Source organism: Trichomonas vaginalis, chromosome IV (assembly GCF_026262505.1).
Source record: "Trichomonas vaginalis G3 chromosome IV, whole genome shotgun sequence".
NCBI lineage: Eukaryota > Parabasalia > Trichomonadida > Trichomonadidae > Trichomonas > Trichomonas vaginalis.
The window spans coordinates 34,699,044-34,717,929 of NC_067206.1; the positions used below are offsets into that span (position 1 = coordinate 34,699,044).

General features: G+C 34.8%; 8 protein-coding genes across 8 annotated transcripts, besides 3 other annotated features; 3 read left to right on the forward strand and 5 right to left on the reverse strand.

Moving 5' to 3' along the window:
- Window positions 1-55: 55 nt before the first annotated feature.
- TVAGG3_0221710 (ankyrin repeat and SOCS box-containing protein 4 family) lies at window positions 56-1,357 on the reverse strand (the record flags this gene model as incomplete). Its single annotated transcript, XM_001310368.1, has 1 exon — window positions 56-1,357. One exon carries the CDS (start codon window positions 1,355-1,357, stop codon window positions 56-58), a length of 1,302 nt encoding a protein of 433 aa, XP_001310369.1.
- Window positions 1,358-2,696: 1,339 nt separating this feature from the next.
- Window positions 2,697-3,029, forward strand: TVAGG3_0221720 (EF-hand calcium-binding domain-containing protein 5 family; the record flags this gene model as incomplete). Its single annotated transcript, XM_001310369.1, has 1 exon — window positions 2,697-2,909. One exon carries the CDS (start codon window positions 2,697-2,699, stop codon window positions 2,907-2,909), a length of 213 nt encoding a protein of 70 aa, XP_001310370.1.
- A 418-nt stretch (window positions 3,030-3,447) lies between these two features.
- On the forward strand, window positions 3,448-5,955 carry TVAGG3_0221730 (MYB-binding protein 1A family member family; the record flags this gene model as incomplete). Its single annotated transcript, XM_001310370.1, has 1 exon — window positions 3,448-5,955. The coding sequence occupies one exon, from the start codon at window positions 3,448-3,450 to the stop codon at window positions 5,953-5,955; it is 2,508 nt and encodes an 835-aa protein (XP_001310371.1).
- A 184-nt stretch (window positions 5,956-6,139) lies between these two features.
- Window positions 6,140-6,171: a terminal%2Cinverted (terminal inverted repeat of tvBac_53III transposon ID:TVAGG3_0221740).
- Window positions 6,140-6,357: a mobile genetic element.
- Window positions 6,327-6,357: a terminal%2Cinverted (terminal inverted repeat of tvBac_53III transposon ID:TVAGG3_0221740).
- A 250-nt stretch (window positions 6,358-6,607) lies between these two features.
- Window positions 6,608-9,250, reverse strand: TVAGG3_0221750 (myotrophin family; the record flags this gene model as incomplete). Its single annotated transcript, XM_001310371.1, has 1 exon — window positions 6,608-9,250. One exon carries the CDS (start codon window positions 9,248-9,250, stop codon window positions 6,608-6,610), a length of 2,643 nt encoding a protein of 880 aa, XP_001310372.1.
- A 233-nt stretch (window positions 9,251-9,483) lies between these two features.
- On the reverse strand, window positions 9,484-12,777 carry TVAGG3_0221760 (heteropolysaccharide binding; the record flags this gene model as incomplete). The annotated part of the gene is made up of 1 exon (XM_001310372.2): window positions 9,631-12,738. The coding sequence occupies one exon, from the start codon at window positions 12,736-12,738 to the stop codon at window positions 9,631-9,633; it is 3,108 nt and encodes a 1,035-aa protein (XP_001310373.1).
- A 944-nt stretch (window positions 12,778-13,721) lies between these two features.
- TVAGG3_0221770 (proteasome regulatory particle assembly) lies at window positions 13,722-15,041 on the reverse strand (the record flags this gene model as incomplete). Its single annotated transcript, XM_001310373.1, has 1 exon — window positions 13,722-15,041. The coding sequence occupies one exon, from the start codon at window positions 15,039-15,041 to the stop codon at window positions 13,722-13,724; it is 1,320 nt and encodes a 439-aa protein (XP_001310374.1).
- A 286-nt stretch (window positions 15,042-15,327) lies between these two features.
- TVAGG3_0221780 (bromodomain family) lies at window positions 15,328-16,008 on the reverse strand (the record flags this gene model as incomplete). Its single annotated transcript, XM_001310374.1, has 1 exon — window positions 15,328-16,008. The coding sequence occupies one exon, from the start codon at window positions 16,006-16,008 to the stop codon at window positions 15,328-15,330; it is 681 nt and encodes a 226-aa protein (XP_001310375.1).
- A 99-nt stretch (window positions 16,009-16,107) lies between these two features.
- TVAGG3_0221790 (V-type proton ATPase subunit A family) lies at window positions 16,108-18,587 on the forward strand (the record flags this gene model as incomplete). Its single annotated transcript, XM_001310375.1, has 1 exon — window positions 16,212-18,536. The coding sequence occupies one exon, from the start codon at window positions 16,212-16,214 to the stop codon at window positions 18,534-18,536; it is 2,325 nt and encodes a 774-aa protein (XP_001310376.1).
- Window positions 18,588-18,886: the final 299 nt, after the last annotated feature.

Genomic DNA, 18,886 nt, shown 5'->3' on the forward strand with positions numbered 1-18,886 from the left:
GTACTTTTAAGTATAAAAAATTGAATAGTTGTAAACTAAGGTAGTGAACCCTGAACTAATGGTGTTTTGCACCATTTAAAATAAGTTCGACTATTTCATTGTTATTAAAGTTTGATGCATAATCAAGAGCTGTTTTTCCAGATTTATCTTTTTCGTTGATATTTATACCATGTGAAATTAGAAGTTCTATAATTTCATTATCTTGAGTGCTTACTGCCCAATGAAGAGCGGTACTACCGGATTTATCTTTTTCATTGATTTTTGCACCATTTGAAATAAGAAGTTCTAGTATTTCTTTATATTGAAACTTTGCTGCGAGTATAAGAGCTGTTGTTCCATTTACATCTTTTTCATTGATTTTTGCACCATTTGAAATAAGAAGTTCTACCATTTCTTTATGATTAAAGTTCACTGCACAGTAAAGAGGGGAATGCTTACTTTTCGCATTGACTTTTGCACCGTGTGAAAGAAGGTGTTCCGCTATTTCTTTACTATTATAATTTGCTGCAATATGAAGAGCTGTTTCTCCCGTTTCATCCTGTTCGTTGACTTTTGCACCATGTGAAAGAAGAAGTTCCGCTATTTCTTTATTATTATATTTTGCGGTATAATGAAGAACTGTTTGTCCATCTTTATCTTTTTCATTTATTTTTGCACGGTGTGAAAGAAGGAGTTCTGCTATTTCTTTATTATTGCATTCTGCGGCATAATGAAGAGCCGTGCTTCCCATTCCATCCTTTTCGTCGACTTTTGCACCATGTGAAAAAAGAAATTCTGCTATTTCTTTATTATTATATATTACGGCATAATGAAGAGCTCTTTTTCCATAATTATCTTTATCATTGATATTTGCACCATGCGAAAAGAAATATTCGCAAAGAGAAGTTATGCCAAATATTGCCGAACAAACAAAACATTGATTAATATCATTCGTTTGATCGACATAAACTAAAAATGATTCAAGATTTCTATATTCTCCGCATGCAAATAATTCATTGTTGATCTTTATATTGTACTCATTCATCAAAAATGTAACAAAATCAATGTTGTGTGAAATAATTGCATATTTCATGCAATATTTACCTGGTTTTTGATGTTTCAAACATTCACTCATGATCTCTTGATTTCTTCCTAAAAATGATAATTCTAGACATTGTTGAGTTATTTCTGAGTTAAATTTTGTTCTTAATAACTTGAAACAACCAGCTGCTCCATAGTAACAACATAATTCGAGTAATGAATAACCACTTTTAATATAAGAGTTACTCTTTGGATATAAACTGCTACAACGTTTTTGATCTTTGTTAAATTCATCGCTTTCAATGAATTGGATAAATCTTTCTTTGTTGTTATCCATAATTATCCGGTAAATTGTATTTTCTGAAAAAATATCGAGATCTTCAGATTCAAAATCTTTGACATTTTTAGAATAACAAAATTTATTTAAAAATGGAGCTTATATTGAAATAGTCTTGAGACACTAAATTTCATTTTAGGCAATAAAATATCTCATTAAGGGAAAGTACTATGCTTGACATTCGGAAAACAATGACCGCATAAAACTCATATCCAATCTTGTTTGCAAAGCGAATAAGCTTCAGTTCTCATATGAGTGTCAAAAAGGTGAGGATATAATAGGGAGAGTATCACCAAGTCACCCAGCATAGTTCACTTTTTGATGCAAAATAACCGTTTTTTTTCACCAAAACATTTTTTTTACAAAAAAAGGGGTATGTTATAAGTTATGAATTTTGATTAGGTTCATAGATATTAAATTACATGATGAGAATAGAAAAGTGGAAAATAATATGATATCATATTTATTTATTATTTTTGATTTGATTTGTTGTGGAATCAAAGGAATTTGCGTGCGAATGGCTATGTTTTGAGTTATCGGTATTTAAACTCTTCAATACAATTTGGCTTTTCCTGATACAAATATTGATTCCATTACTTATTGAAGATTTACAGCAAATGGATCTGCTCTGCTCTTGAGAAAACCAAGAAAATGGGAACGCCCTTCCTGAGACAAACTGATTGCGCAAGAGCTCTCAAATGCTCGTGAATGAAGGAGAACTCAAAACGAAAGAGTGCGGAGATCGGTTATCAGTTGTGAGAGAAGGAGTGTTTTCTGCTTGAAAGAAAATCGAGTGTGAATCGTGGCTGTTTTGTACAGAATACGCCGTATTAGGAGAAATTAAGAAAAATGAGAGTTTTAATACTCATTTCCACTTAAATCAACATGATATGATAGGAAATCTTTATCAGAAGAGAGTGAGAACATGTTTCATCTCTGAAACTTTGAGGAGGCGATGGAAACCAGCTCAGTTATAGAAGATGGAAGAAGGACTGATAATAATTATATTTGTCTCTTGAACTGTTTCAATAACAGATGCCTTTCACATCATTCTGCACTCTAGAACTCTCGCCAAAGGGAATCTGAATTTTATCATTATTCCGTAATCGAAAACAATGAGCTGCGTCATGTATTTGCTGAAGTTTGGAGGAACAACAGTTGCAGAAGTAACAATATGATAAGGTCTTCTGTTCTTTACAACCAAAATTGGCAAAAAAGAGACTTCTTAAATTTCTATATCACTAAAATTAAAATTAAAATTAAAATCATGTTCTCATTATATACGATTGTATTTTCAAAAAAAAAAAAAAAAAAAAAACGAATATTACGATATAAATTTATGGAAGAGCTTCAAGCTGTCATTAGAGAAAAGCCAGAGCTTAAGCAATATCTTGAAGAGAAGCTTTTTCCAACACTTACAGATGGCTTTGAGGCTCTCTTAGTAGAACAGGAATTAATGAGCAAAAGAGTTAATTCCGGCGAAAAGCTCCCAGAAATTCAGCCAATCTTATTCTTGGCGCAGTATTTAATGCGACACAATCCTAATGCATAAAATCTTTGTTAATTATTGCTGTTAACTGCGAATATAATTTTTTTCATATATTATTACAAAGAAGAAATCACTATACTTACATATGCTAAATTCCTACTTATTTTCAAATGTGTTCATAGAGATATTATGCTTATTGAGTAAAGTTATTTTATTGTTTTATAAATATTTTTAATTCTATCCTAATATCTACTGTAACCAATTCTTCATCCCAGCACATTTGAGAAAATGAAAACATTTAATATGCATCCATGACTTCAAATGCTTATAATTAAATATACATCTAATTTGATCTTCCAGATTGAGAAAATGAGGATAGCACAATATACATGTTATATAACATATAAATTATGCTTATGAGTATGAGATTTTAGGTTTTATGAAACAATATTTACAAAATAAAGAAGCTATTTGTAAGAGATTTTTATTGTATGAGCATGGAAAAATCTTATCGCATGAAACCAGAAGGACTTGTGTTGATGGCAACAATTATTTTGTAAACTGAGGTCGAAAAATTTGTGCGCCCAGAAGATTTTGCGAGATGACAGATACTCCAGAAGATCCACCTGCTGATAATATTTTTGCCAACATTTCATCAACAGATCTTCAGAACTTGAACATGTGCATTACTGTTAAATGTGCAGAACTTGCTGATCCAAACGCGAAAGTTTTGGAAGTAATGTCGCCAATCTTCCGTGGTCTTGCATCGCATAAGCCAACAAAACGTTCAGGTTATGCTATCATCCTTACAGTCGTCCTTAGAAAGTTCCATGATAGAATAAATGAAGAAGAAGCACTTAAATTTATTCAAAATCTCAATTTCAATAAGAAATCAAAGAAATCTGCAGCAAGAACATCATCTTTAGCGAAAGTTACAGCACTTCTTGCATTAGTTCGTGCTAAAATCTTTGTATCTGAAACGGCCGCTTCATATGCTTTAGTTGAGTGCTGCAAAATCGCTCAAGAACGTCCTATGTTGCAAGCATTCATCTATTCTGCGCTTGCTACAATGACAATTGAAACAGAATTCCGTTTCTTTGAAGAGACAATTTCATCAATAGCGAAAAACCTCGATTCATTCATTTTCTGGTTCAAGATTATGCCGCACATTCCAGAGGACAAGATGTCTCTGGTACCAGAAGAGCTCCGTAAAGGACTTTATACCGATGAATGCGCGGAAGCAATTACAAAGCAACTTAGACTTACAAAACAGCCATGGAATTCACAGATATGGAAAGTCATATGCATAGAAGGCTCCGATGAGCAATTACTTACATTCTGGCAAGGAATTGTCATGAAAGAAATTCGTGGTGCACCAGATGCAGTCAGAATATCAACAATTCTCATTGTTAAATCCGTCTTACCAATTCTAAGACCTTCTTTATATCCAATTGTCATTTGCGCCTCATTTATCAGATTAATCAACAGTTTCTTGGGAAGTCCACTATGTGCACATGCCGTAGAATTCCTCGACCATGTTATTAAAGACCATCATCTCAAACTTGAAGACATAATGAAGCATTTCTTCTTTATTCAAGCGCATTTACCAGACGGATTCAATTTCCACCGCCAGGTATATGATATGTGCACAATAGAGGAGCTCAAAACCCGGTTTGAGCTGTTAAAGGAAGAAAATGAGAATCATAAAATCGAATTTAAGCAGAGAATACCAGCAGACAAGAAATCTCATGACGATAGCGGATACAAGATGTTCAGGTTCGACAAATTACGCGCTTTATTTATTGCTACAGCTCATCACAAAGATATTAAGTTTACAACTACAGTATTCGACTATTTATTCCAGAATTGGGAGAACCAACGCCAACATCTCGCATCAGATCTTGTAATTTACGACGAACATCGTGTAGAAGGCTCAGCAACTTTGCCAGATATCCTTAAACAGCCAAAAATGCCACATTTCGATTCATGCTACAAGCTTTATTCAATCTGTACGGGTGCTTCATCATCGCCATCGCTTGATACAGTCATTCCTCCAGCTCTTAACGATTCAGCTCCTTCATCCGCTTTAATTCAAGTTGCATTACAACATTCCAAGGAACCATCGCTTATCCAGCACGCTTACAAGTGCCATCTCAAGTCCGTGGCCGGAAAAATCCCTACTGATGACTTAGAAAAGTTCTTGAAAGACTACGTCCCAGCCGCTGACACTTTTACGATAGATTCGGTCTCAATTTTACAAGTTGCTGTTGATTCCTGCGAGATATCGTTTAACATCGCTGGCCCGCTGTTCGACCTATTTTGCAACACGCTAAAGAACTGCGAAGCGACTGTTGCGATGCCTCTTGGAAATCTGATTATTGAGACACTCAAACGCGAATCGAAGGATTTCTCCTTGCAGACCGTACTCTCCGCGATATTCAAGTCCATGGACAACCTACCAAATTCTATTGTTTCTCGCCATGAAAAATTAATTCAACCTGTTTTCAGCCAAATCTTAGCCGGAGTCATCAAAGCGAAACTACCTCTATCTCCTAAGTGCGTCAGAGCCCTCGAAAAGCAGCTAAACGAAGCAGTTTTGGACTATGCCGTCAAATCTACTCCGCATTTCTGCATTACGATCTTCCAGGAGTATACAAAGTTACCTGGAACAGTTCCTTATTCACTCTTCGGCCCTATTTGCTGTAATTTACCAACAGCAAAGCGTTTACAGAGAAGAGTTGATTTAATGAACCTCGTAACAGCAATTTTAGCCACTCCTAAAGGTCCTGATGTACTTATTACATACGAGAAAGACTTCACCAACTGCGTGAATGCACTTTTGGAGGAAGTAAAGAGAGGATCAACAGATGAGAACGGAAAACATAAGAAGGAAGCAGAGAAGAGGCACGAGAAGGTTCTCTTAGGAATAAAGAAGTGGTTCGAACTCATCAAGAACAGGAGGAAGGCTTGTGAGCACGTCGCAATCGGTGATTTCAGAAGAAAATGTCAGGCAATAATGCAAATAGGCGAAAACTCAACGAAATCATTACTAACACTCCTCCAGAATATAGAGCAGCAAGTGCATGTTAAGCACCGCAATTTCGAATAAAGTTTTGATTATTTATTCTTTTATTTTAAAATTCAATTATCATTTTTTAAAAAATTTGATAAGGATATGCATCCTGAGTATTCTAGAGTGGAAATTTATTGTGTTCAGTCGGGCAGTTTATTTATTTGCACTGTATAGCATCTTTTTTTTAATTTTGAATATGTTCGTCATGTCAGTGAAGCCCTAAGGGTGCACTTACTACTTTCTGACATTCTCTCAATTTTTTTGACACCCAAGCTTTATATCCCAATCTTCTAGGGTCAAAAGTTAATATTTTTGGTCTGGAAAAAGTAATTATAAATCACATTATAGCACATTATATTACTGTTATACTGTTTTGCTATTACAATAAAGATATATTGATTTTGTGAGAGCATGTCAGAAAGTGGAAAGTGTACTATTTTTAACACTTATTAGCTTTGAATTTGAAGTAGATTTCACAGTAAAATATTTTTTCCCTATTTCGTTTTAATATTTTCTATCAGAATGCTATGTCAAGTCATAATATTAAGAGTACGCTGACCACATTATGAAATGTTGTTTTATTCAAAAATAGTGAGAAATCTAAGAAACAATTTTGAGGAAATAAACATGTTTTCATATTTTTCACATGAGAACATTTCATTTATATCAGTTTTTGAGAGCTCGGCAATCAAAATATGTTACAACAATTTTGTTTAGCAAATCTCGTTTTAGCTCCATATGAAATCAGAATATTTGCTAAATCTTCATCCATTTGTAAATTTAAAATTGCCATATCTAGTGGTCTATCTTCATTATTGTCTTTTTCATTAACTTTTGCACCATGATATAGGAGAGTTTCTACTGTTTCTTTGGAATTTGAAAATGCTGCAGTGTGAAGTGCTGTACCTCCATTGTTGTCTTTTTTATTAATTTTCGCACCATGTGAAATGAGAATTTCTGCAAAATCTTTGAAATTCTGAAATGCTGCCATATGAAGTGCTGTCTCTCCGTCAATATTTTTTGCATTAACATCGGCTCCATATGATAATAGAATTTCTGCTGTATCTTTGCTATCGTTTTGTGCAGCATTATGAAGAGCAGTGATCTCGTTTTGGCTTTTGGCATTAACATCTGCCCCATGCAAAATGAGAGTTTCTGCGACTTCTTGACTATTATTCATTGCTGCAACATGAAGGGCTGTGTATTCTTCAAAGTCTTTTGCACTGATATCAGAACCATGAGAAATTAGAATTTCTGCTGTTTCTTTGCTATTTGCCTTTGCAGCGCAATGAAGAGCCGTCCTGTTGTATTTCATTGTTGCATTAACATCTGCCCCATGCAAAATGAGAGTTTCTGCGACTTCTTGACTATTATTCATTGCTGCAACATGAAGGGCTGTGCATTCTTCAAAGTCTTTTGCACTGATATCAGAACCATGAGAAATTAGAATTTCTGCTGTTTCTTTGCTATTTGCCTTTGCAGCGCAATGAAGAGCCGTCATGTTGTATTTCATTGTTGCATTAACATCAGCACCATGTGAAAGGAGAATTTCTGCAGATTCTGCATAATTTTGTAGCGCTGCTATATGAAGGGCTGTTAATCCATTTTCGTTTTTTGCATTAATATCGACATCATGTGAAACCAGAATCTCTATCATTTCTTTGCGGTTATCTAATAGTGCAAAATGAATAGGTGTAAAACCTTTATTACATTTAGAATTAATATTTGCACCATGTGAGATGAGAAATTCGGTCAGTTCTCTGTAGTTTTTTTTAACTGAAAAATGGAGGGCCGTATAACCTCCAGCACCTTTTTCATTAACGTTTGCACCATGGGAAATAAGAATATCTGCGACACTTTGACAGTTATTCAATGCTGCAATATGAAGAGCAGTAGATTCTTCGTTATCTTTTGCATTAATATCTACACCATGTGAAATAAGATTTTGTATAACTTCTGCTTGATTACAATGGGCTGCCGTATGAAGGACCAAATCTCCATTTTTGTCCTTTGAATTAATATTTGCACCATTTGAAATGAGAAGATCTACTAATTCGACGTTATCTAATTGTGCTGCAAAATGGAGGACTGGGCATCCTTGGCTATCTTTTGCGTTAACATCTGCATTATGTGAAATGAGGATTCTAGCTGCATCAATGTAATTATAAAATGCGGCAAAATGAAGGGCTGAATATCCATCTTTAGTTCTTGAATTAACATCAGCTTTATGTGAAATGAGAATTATCATTGAATCCAAGCTACTATCTTGTGTCGCAAAATGAAGTGCTGTGTATCCATCTGTACTTTTTGCATCAATTAATGCACCATGTGTAACAAGAAATTCTACTGTTTCTTTGTTATTATATCTTGCTGCATAATGAAGTGCTGTACATCCGTTTATGTCAACGGATTTGACATCTGCTTTCGATGAAAGAAAAACTTCGAAAATCTTCGGGAGATTAAAAACTGTTAAATGGACAAAACATTGGTTGATTAAACTAGTTTGACCTAAATAAACAAAGATTGCTTGAAGGTTAAGGTATTGAATGCAATCTAATAAATCAATTTCTAAGTCATGCTCATTCGTCAAAAATGTAACAAAATCAATGTTATGAGATATAATTGCATATTTCATACTTTCTTGGTCTGGGTCAATTTCATTCATGCATTCAGACATTATGTCTGGATTTCCACCCAAAAAAGAATACGAAACACATTTTTGTGTTATCTCTGACTTGAACTTTGTTCTTAAAAATTTAAAGCATTGAACTGCTCCATGATAACAACAAAGTTCTAGTAACGAATTGGTTGGATATGGAAATAAATCATTATTTATAGTTTGTTTTGCATCAAATCCATCTCTTTCTGTGCAAAATATAAACAATTCAATGTTATCATCCATAATTGCTCTATGGGTTGAGTTCCCTTCAAGAAAATCCAAGGAATAATTTTTAGATTTGTTCTTTCTAATTTTAAAATCAGACATCTCTGAAAATATAATTCCATTTTTATCTTTGAGATCTGACCATAAAACAAATGGAATTGCTTGAGATACTCTTGGATCAAAAGTCAAATGATTTTCTTCATAAACTTTTTTGAAAATTAATTTGTAGGATTTGTAGTATTTGATATTGTACTTCCAAGCTAAATGAATCATTGATAGAATCATCTTGGGTGTAATAATTTTGGTATCGATCAAAGCATTTTTGATTTTAAGATAAATATTGTTAATTTCATCTTCCTTGGAGGTATTCAACCTATATAATGCACAAATTGCTGCAGACGAATCTTTGGTATATTCCATTAATTCATGAATTAGTGCATTAGTCATTTTATATTTATGAAGTTTAAATTTTATTCAAAATGAAAACCCACTCCATTCAGAAAAATTGAGATCTAAAATGTGAAAATGCCGAAAAAAATTTCTTTGTGTAGCATTGATAAGATCGTTTCAAATATTTATGACATTTTACTAGTTAAGCAAATTTGATATCGGACTTCTTCACATTTAAGTACTAAAAGATTCCCACTGGGATACTCTAGTATTCAAAACCATATTGAAAATTTCACAAGGAATTAATTTTATCCGTTTAAAACCAAAATTAATAGAAATAGAGTTTAAAAAAAGCGATACTTTTTATCATAAGACATCAATAAAAATAAAAAAATTCAATTTTTTTTGGGATAGGAAAAAAATAAAAATATAATAACTTATATTCTGTGAGAAGCCTCAACTAAGCCTCTCATCTGTGCCATGAACTCCTTGTGGTCGTTGAGTTCTTCAAGGGAGTAAGGATATCTGTATCTCCACTTGTGGTTTGGATCAGCAGGGATGTTGATTCTTTCTTCTTCAGGAGACTGTCTTCTCAAACTTTCGTTGATTCCTGTCAAATCCTGGAGCAAGAAAATTGCCCACATTGAATTTGACCAAAGATTCTGTCTGAGAATCATTTCCTGGAAGTAAGTACTTAATCTCTCTGGGCATGAATCGTGTCTCATCAATACATTGTACCAGAACTTCTGTCTGATAGATGAGTTCTCTTCCCACCATCCTCTCAACGAAGAAGTGTCGTGTGTTGATGGGCAAGCGACAGAAAGATAAGCGAATCTGTTGTAATCATCGAAATCATAAGCAGGATCTTTAGACATTCTCTGTACTCTAAGAGAAAGTAAAGCGTGTTCTTCAATAGATCTTATGATTCCTGCAGTGATTTGACCTAAATCTTCACCGCAAATCAACATATTTGTAGAATCTTTAAGAACACCAAGTTTTGCATCAGCTTTAGCAACCCAGAGATTTGTTTGTCTTCTGTCTGTGTAATCGATATAAAGTTCTTCGAATCTCTGTCTCTGGTCACCAGGTAATTCCAACCATGATGTACTCCAATGGATGATTGGTCCATCTGGTGTTGTTTCAACAGATTCCTTCTTTACTTCTGTTCTCACGTGATAAGTATCTGGTCTTTCTGGATCTTCAATCAACAAAACATTTCCAAGTAATTCAAACAACTTCTGAAGTAATTCCTTCTTTTGCCAATCATTTAATGGCTCATTCATTACAGCGTTGTAAATCTTCTTTTCGTTGTTATATTCAGGCTTGAAATTGTAAGTATCATTATCTTTAGAAATATTTCTTGCGATTAAATATTTCTGAGCGATTTCGAAATAATTGTTAGGGAATTTCTCCATTAAATGTTTTCCTCTTATGTATGGTTTAGTATATCTTTCGATATCCCATAATCCCATCTGTATCAATTCCTGTCTTGTCAATGGATTACTTGGGAAGAAATGTCCCAATAAACCTCTGACACATGTTTCTCTAGGAATTTCCCAGATTCTGAAGAAACCTAAGATATGATCAACTCTCAATGTATGATACAATTCAGCCATTCTCTGTAATCTCGCACGCCACCATGCGAATCCATCCTTCTCCATCTCTTCCCAGTTGTATGTTGGGAAGCCCCAGTTCTGTCCATCGCTTGAGAAATCATCTGGAGGAGCTCCTGCACACATTGTCAATCTGAATAATGATGGAAATGCCCAGCATTCAACGGAATTGATGTTGACACCAATTGGAAGATCTCCTTTCAATGCAACTTTGTGATTTGTTGCGTAATCATATGATTCCTTGAATTGTTTGTCAGCAATGTATTGCATCCAATAAATGAACAATAAATCATTGATTTCTTCATCACAGAGATCTTCGATTTCTTCTGGAGTTACTTTGGAATATTTTGGCCATTTCCTGAACTCCATTGTATGGTATTGATCTCTGAGATAACAGAACAAAGCATATGGTTTTAACCATGTTCCATTCTTCTTCAAAAATGCTTCGAATTCTTTGGATTCTTTGAAATCTTCTTTAACTAATTTGAAGATTCTACTAAGAATGTTCATCTTGAAGGAATAAACTGCTGGATAGTCAACAGATGGTAATCTCTCGAGTTCCCCTTTCCTGTACATCAAGTCATTGTAGATGTCGCTTGGTAATTTGTCGAGAATTGCAAGTAAGTCGATGTAAACAGGATGTAATGCGAAACATGAGACTTGTTTGTATGGATATGAGTCTGCCCATTCTCCTTTGTCCGTTGTATCGTTGATTGGAAGTAATTGGATCAAAGATGCGCCCATTGTGTTGCAAATATCGACGAGTTTCTTGATATCTGTGTAGGAACCAATACCTTGTGATTGTTGTGTCCTGAGAGAGAAGATTGGAACGTAAACTCCGAGTCCTTTGAATAATTCTTTATTTGGACATGCGAACCACTCGTTGATGAAGTATGTCATTGGTGTTGAGTTATCATACTGAGTAGCTGTTGGTCCAACGCATTCTCTGTTCATTGGCTCTTCCCAAATAAATGTTCCGTCATTATTAGAAAGGACGTACTTGTAATCGAATGGGAATGATGTGGCCTTCAAGTCAATAGAGTTTGCCCAGATTGGGAACTTGCCGTCGTCGAGTTTTAAGCCGTGTAATGGATTCCATTCACCAAGTTCTGGAATGGAGCCAACGACAACAACGGATTGTGTACTACGAACGTATGGACAGTTGACTTGGAAATATGTCTTCACATATGTTGGACGAACAAGCTCTGGCTCGATAGGCGCTGGCATTGTAGTGTTAGTGCGACGATTAAGAACCTCTTTGAAGGTTGCACGAGTGAATGCGTCCATGACTGAATCCTTCCAACGATATGTATCGGCAATTTCGATAATTGTTGGGGAAGGAGTAGCACCGATTTCGAGCTTGTGGTTTTCTTCTGGTTCCCAGTGATCAACACCACCTGTTCTTGAGACAATGTACTTGTATTCAATTGTTCTTGGCTTGGATGACAATGGAATCATGAAAGTTGTTGACCAGTAGTCAAGATTGCCTTCAAAGAAGAGAGGAACAGCGTTCTCGGACTTCCATTCTCCAAGCTCTGGGATATTGCCTGAGACATAAAGTTCTTGTCCGTAATGAGTGAAAACACGTGTTCGAAGGCGGATAAGGACACCATTTAGAGAATTGGTAACATTAAATGTGTCGTAGATGTGAGCATCTGTTTCAAAAAGAGGTAATGTACGAAGTGGAATTGTTTCTTTAAGAATTGCTCCGAACTGTGTCTTGAAGAAATAACGGTATGTTATTGGTTCTGTTAATGGCTCCTCCAATTCTATCTTAACAGAGTAATTGTATGGTCCATTTATTTGTGTTAAAGGAATTGCTTCTTTTAATACGTTATTTCCAAGTGCAGGATGGTCGCCAATGATATATGGTATACTACTACCACCCTTCTCGCACTTCAGATAGAAAGTTATTTCGAAAGAGCCTTCCATACGAAAAGTGAAATGATAACTTTCTATCGGGAATCTTTTTTTAGAGGAAATTGGCCGAAATTTGAATACTACAAGATTTAAGAATTTCTTTCAATTTGCTGCCCATCAATTTTTTATAAATTAATATATGAATAGTATACATCAGGAATTTAGGATCCTAAAATTGAACGATAAAGTCATACCGATTGTCTTTACAAATGCATATGATTGAACTTGAAATAAATTCCGGTAGCAAAAAGCAAAGACAAAATTTACTGTCACTATCAGAATTCCATGACCATGCTTAGATCAAATTGTAAGTTATGGTTATTTTTCATGTGAAATCTTGATTTTGAATTCCCTTATGCTGAATACAGAAGAAACACTAATAATTTGCGTTCGCAATCAACATTGAAATTCAGAGATTTGAAACCAGATTAGTTTTTCTTTGTCAGTTTAAACTAATTCATACTTTGTAAACATATTTTATATATAAACATTGATATTATCCTTAAATTTAAAATTTCATTTTTGAAATAAGAACATCTTTTGATAAATGCACAGGATAAAGCAGATAAAGCTGCATCTTGTAAGAGTTTGTGGTCGTAACTGAATATCAAAATTTAAAAATTGAGCAATTGAAAAAAAAAGCTATGCAAAAAACGATCCCGATGTTCTTAATACTATTATCAAATGAATAAACAGTTTCTCAATTCGTTAGTTGGACGGCATAAGTTTTCAAAATTTGTCTTAGATAATTTAGCTCACAATCGTTATTTGGTATATGATAAAATGCTTGTGTTCGTATCAAATGATTGGTTTCGAATTTTTGATAGCTAATGAATGACATGTGGTTTATCATATATGAGAATTTCTGTTGAAACGAAAATTAAATTATAACATTCTCTTCGTTTTTCATATAAATCTTGTATGTGCACAAAAATTTTAGCAATTTTATGAAAAAGCAATATTTTAATCCAGATAAATATAGACAAGTATTGCATTCACTTTGTATACGAATTAAGAAATTGCGCGACTTCTTTAGATTTCTTTAAATATGCGATTGAAAGAGCGGTCCTTCCGTCTTTATCTCTAGCAGATATATCAGCATCATGCAAAATAAGAATTTCTGCTATTTCTTTTTGATTATATTGGGCTGCGAAATGAAGAGGGGTACGTCCATGCTCATTTTTAGCATTAATGTCAGCGCCGTATGAAATAAGTATTTCTGCAATATCTTTCTTATCTAATTCTGCAGCGAAATGAAGAATTGTGCATCCAGATTCATTTTTAGCATTTATATCTGCACCATGCAATATAAGAAATTCTAACATTTTTGTGCAATTGTATAATGTTGCGAAATGAAGAGCTGTGCATCCATTTTTGTCTTTAGTATTTATATTTGCACCATGTGAAATCAAAAATGTGCATAGTTTTTCATTATTAAACAATGTTGAACAAGCAAAACACTTGTCAACTGAACGAGTTTGATCTAAATATACAAAAAATGCAAGAAGATTATTATACATTCCACAATATTCCAGATTAATGTTGATCTTATATTCATCGCTTAAGAATGTAACAAAATCAATGTTGTGCTTAATAATAGCATTTTGCATACATGTATTATCTGGTTTATGGTGTTTCAAACACTTATTCATGATTTCTTGATTTCCAGATAAAAATGAAAATCGAAGACATTTTTGAGTTATTGATAATTTAAATTGCGACTTTAAAAACTTGAAACAATCAACAGATCCATAATAACAACAAATTTCAAGCAATGAAAATGAAGAATCTGAATCAGGGTATAATTCATTTTTAAGTCTTTGATATTTATCAAAACCTTCTCTTTCTGTAAATGATACAAGTGATACTTTATTATTTTCCATAATAGCACTGTAAATAGTGTTTTCTTGATGAATATTTGATGTGTAATTATTTTTTTCATATCTTTGAAAATCATTTTGATCGAGTTCTTCTAAAAATATTCCATATTCTTTGTAGAATAGATAGTTGAATATAGGTTTAACTTCTTTGATGCATTCTGGATGATAATCATCAAATATCTGTTTGACTATTTGTAAATACGCTTTCATATAGCGGTTATTATAGATAGATATTGTTGAAATACTTTGTATGATGAATTGAGGAAGGTAGATCTTTGATTCAAGCAAATTTATTTTGATCAATTTATAAATTGAGCGTATTTCTTCTTCATTGTTCGTTTTTAGCTGATATAATGCATTAAATGAATCAATGCATTCCTTAAAATTATCCATAAATTCATCATATTGAATTGGAATAACGCTTTTATCAGACATTAAAAAAAGTTACAATAGATACTTTAGACATTCAGAATTTCTACGATGCTTTATACATTAGGCATGCCGAAGATAGGATTACAATCATATTAAAACTCTGTGGGTTTTATTTGAGGCAATTATTTTATAGTTATGAAATTTGGAGTAACAGAAACTCCAGCACATTGATGAACTAAAACATATTTTTTGATATTATTCATTTCTTCGGATAATAGCATCGGATGTACATGGTTCTTTAAAGAAAGATAGAAGATTAAATTTAATATACAAAATAAAACACATTTTATTATTCATACTTGATACCCATTTCTTGGCATCGCTTCTTAGTATACTTTCTAAGCTCTATTAAGGAATCATAAGTTAAAGATCTTAAATCTACAGATAATGGATCTTCATGAGCAGGGATTTGTGGCTCATTTTTGTAGAATGTATTAACGAAGAATAGAGTGTCCGCAGGTGAAGTTAATTTTGAAATTGATCTAAATAAACTTTGATATTCGGCCTCTCTGAATGTAGTGTTCTTTTGGCGACCTATGTTTAATGTAGGGAAATAATTTTTGGTTACAGCCGGGGGATCAGAAAGTAATAAATCTAATTGTTTCTCCAATTTTTGAACTTGAGTTTTCCAAAGCATGAAATCATATACCAAATATTTCTCACGTAGCGTTTTGTATCGCTCATTTAAGCATTGAGCAACAAGAAATGGCACAGAATCGTGACCATTGTATTTTTCACAGTTATACCATAGCAAAACCATATCATGTTCCCATGATTCGATGGTTGGGTATTCTTTATTAAGTAATCTATTATAAATCGAAGTAAGGTCTTGTGGAGATTTGATTACATCATTGTAATCTGTTAATCCTGTAGTATCAACAGGATGTAAAAACAAACGAGCGCAGGGATATTTCATCAGCTTGCGTGTGATTTTCATGCAAGCTTGACGTCGAGGCTCAGACATAGACATTTTTTTAGAAAATGAAAAATATCAAACTTTACATGTCAAAATTAGATAATTCTTGCCACGTGTCAAATTTCTTATTTCGGTTATCCGCAACTTTGAATGCTTTTAAATATTTTATTATACTACTTATAAGCATCAATTTTTAACCAATAATTTTTATTATCCAAACCGCCGTTCTACCATCGATTTTTCTGAATTTCAAAAAAATGACTAAGGAGTCGTCTGTTTTCTTCCCCGAAGAAATGCAGCACATCCAATTGGTCGTGCCGTACGAAAGTGCAGGTGCTACAATTAGATTGCTTGCTGAAAAAGACTTGATTCACCTGATTGACGAAAATACAGGCAATGACTCAGTAAACAAGCGTTACACAGAGAGCTACATCCACTGCGAAGAAGCAGAAAGATGTCTCAATTTTATTGGTAACCAATTGGAGCAATATGATCTTTTGCCACCTCCAATCACATTGGCCTCCTTCAATGAACAGGCACAAAACAGGGACATCTCAGAGAACGAGCTTCGCCAGCAGATCATTGAAGCTGATACATCCCTCCATGAGCGTATCACACGCACACAACACCTCGAAGCTCAATTACAGACAGCTGAACACACATTAGCCGCCCTCCGCTTCTACAGACCACTTCTTCAGGAAAGGAGAAATGCAATCCAGGGTGGAGAATCCGATGGTGAGAGATCTTCTGCCTTCGAAATGGAACTTATTGGCGGATCAAGCTTTCTCTTCTCAATCACCGGTGTTATCGATTCATCGAAGCTCCGCAGACTCCTCTACACATTCTACCGTATTTCAAGAGGCAACGTTTTCTCTTCTTCCGATATTTCCACATTTGATGACCAGAAGTCTTTCTTCACAATCTGGTTCCCAACAGAATCAATCCTCAGAAAGCTCATGAACATTGCACAGTCATATGGCGCAGAAGTCTTTGAATTCCCTGCTGAAGATTCAAATCTCGACAAGCTCGAGAACGAGTTGACAAATCAGATCTACGAAAGCAAGAGTGTCCTTAGACAATCTTATGGCGATAACAAGAACTTCCTTCTTCAACAACAACAAACATATTGGTTCAATCGCCTCTTCTACATCCGCGAGAAGCAAATCTACCAGTACCTCGACTTTGCCGACTTCAAGACCATTGAAGATCGCGCTATCTACAAAGGCTGGATCGCTAAACGCCGTGTCGCAGAAATCCAACCACTTGTTGATCAAGCCCAAGAGATTTCTGGCTGCGCTATCCACACAACAGTCGAATTCGATTCAGTTACAGAGACTCCTCCAACATATGTCGAAACCAATTCATTTACTTACGCTTTCCAGCTCTTCAACGATTCATACGGTGTTGCCTGCCACAACGAAGTCAATGGCGGTGCTTTCTACTGCATGTATCCATTCCTTTTCGGTATTATGTTCGGAGATATGGGACATTCTCTTCTTTACCTCATCATTGCCATTTCTCTTCTTTTAATTTCACCAAAGCTTCGTGCCGCTGGTGGCGAAACCAACGACATGATTCTTAATTTCAGATGGTTCTTGTTCTTCATGTCAATTTGCGCTTTCTACTGTGGATTTGTATACAACGAATGCTTCGGTCTTCCAATCGACTTCTTCGGCTCATCTTACGTCGAAGGAACGAAGGAAGGAAAGAAAGTATGGACACAGAAGCCAAACAAGGTCTATCCATTCGGTGTCGACCCAGTTTGGATGTTCAAAGATAACGAACTTACATTTACAAACTCCCTTAAGATGAAACTTGCCATCATTATGGGATTTTGCCAAATGGCCTTTGGTATGGTTCTCCAATTCATCAAGCATTACCACCGCCGTGACTGGCTCGAACTCTGCCTCTCATGGCTCCCACAGATGCTTTACATGTTCTCATTTTTCGGTTACATGGTCTTCCTCATTATCTTCAAATGGTGCTCCCACCATACTCCTGGCGAAGATGGTGTCAACCTCATCCAGGTTTTGATCGGAATGCTTCTCAGCGCCGGTGATAAAATCGACAAAGGATCTGAATCTTACCTTTACCCACACCAGAAAACTGTACAGAATGTCATTGCTCTTATTTTCATCATTACAATCCCAGTTCTTTTGTTCGCTAAGCCAATTGTCGAAATTGTCTGCCACAAAGGAAAAGCACACGGCGGAGTCATGGAAATCTTCGTTATGAACCTCATCGATGTCATTGAGTTCTGCCTTTCAATGCTTTCACACACAGCTTCTTATCTTCGTCTCTGGGCTCTTTCTCTCGCTCACTCTCAGCTTTCTCACGTTTTGTACGAACAGATCTTCATTTTGACACTCAAACAGTACAATCCAGCTCTTTTCTTCTGTGGCTGGGCTGCTTTTGCTGTCGGAACTGTCGTAATTTTGCTTGGTATGGAGTGTTTCTCTTCCCTCCTTCACGCAATTCGTCTCATGTGGGTCGAGTTCTCTTCAAAGTTCTACACAGGCCAGGGTTACGAGTTCAAGCCACTCTCTTTCAAAGCTGCTGCTTACAAGATTGGCAGCAAATAAAAAAGAGTATTCTATAGTTTAATTATTTTCTAAAATTTTCTTTATCATTAGTACATTTTTTTATATGAATTTCATTGTTGTTTAGATTAGCTGTTCATGTTCTGATAACTTTTCTGTACTTTATCCATATCGACAGTCCCAAGATCATACTCTTTGATGGTGTACTTGAAATGCTAACAATTCTACTAATTGGACATTCTTTGACATGCGAATAGAACATTCTTTCATTGAAAATAATATGTGCCTGTGCTACTTAATTCTGTCTAAAAGCTTGACATGTCATGAAACGATTAAACTCAAGAAAATACTTGAGATTACCAAATTTTCTCAAATTTCATGTCTAAACTGAT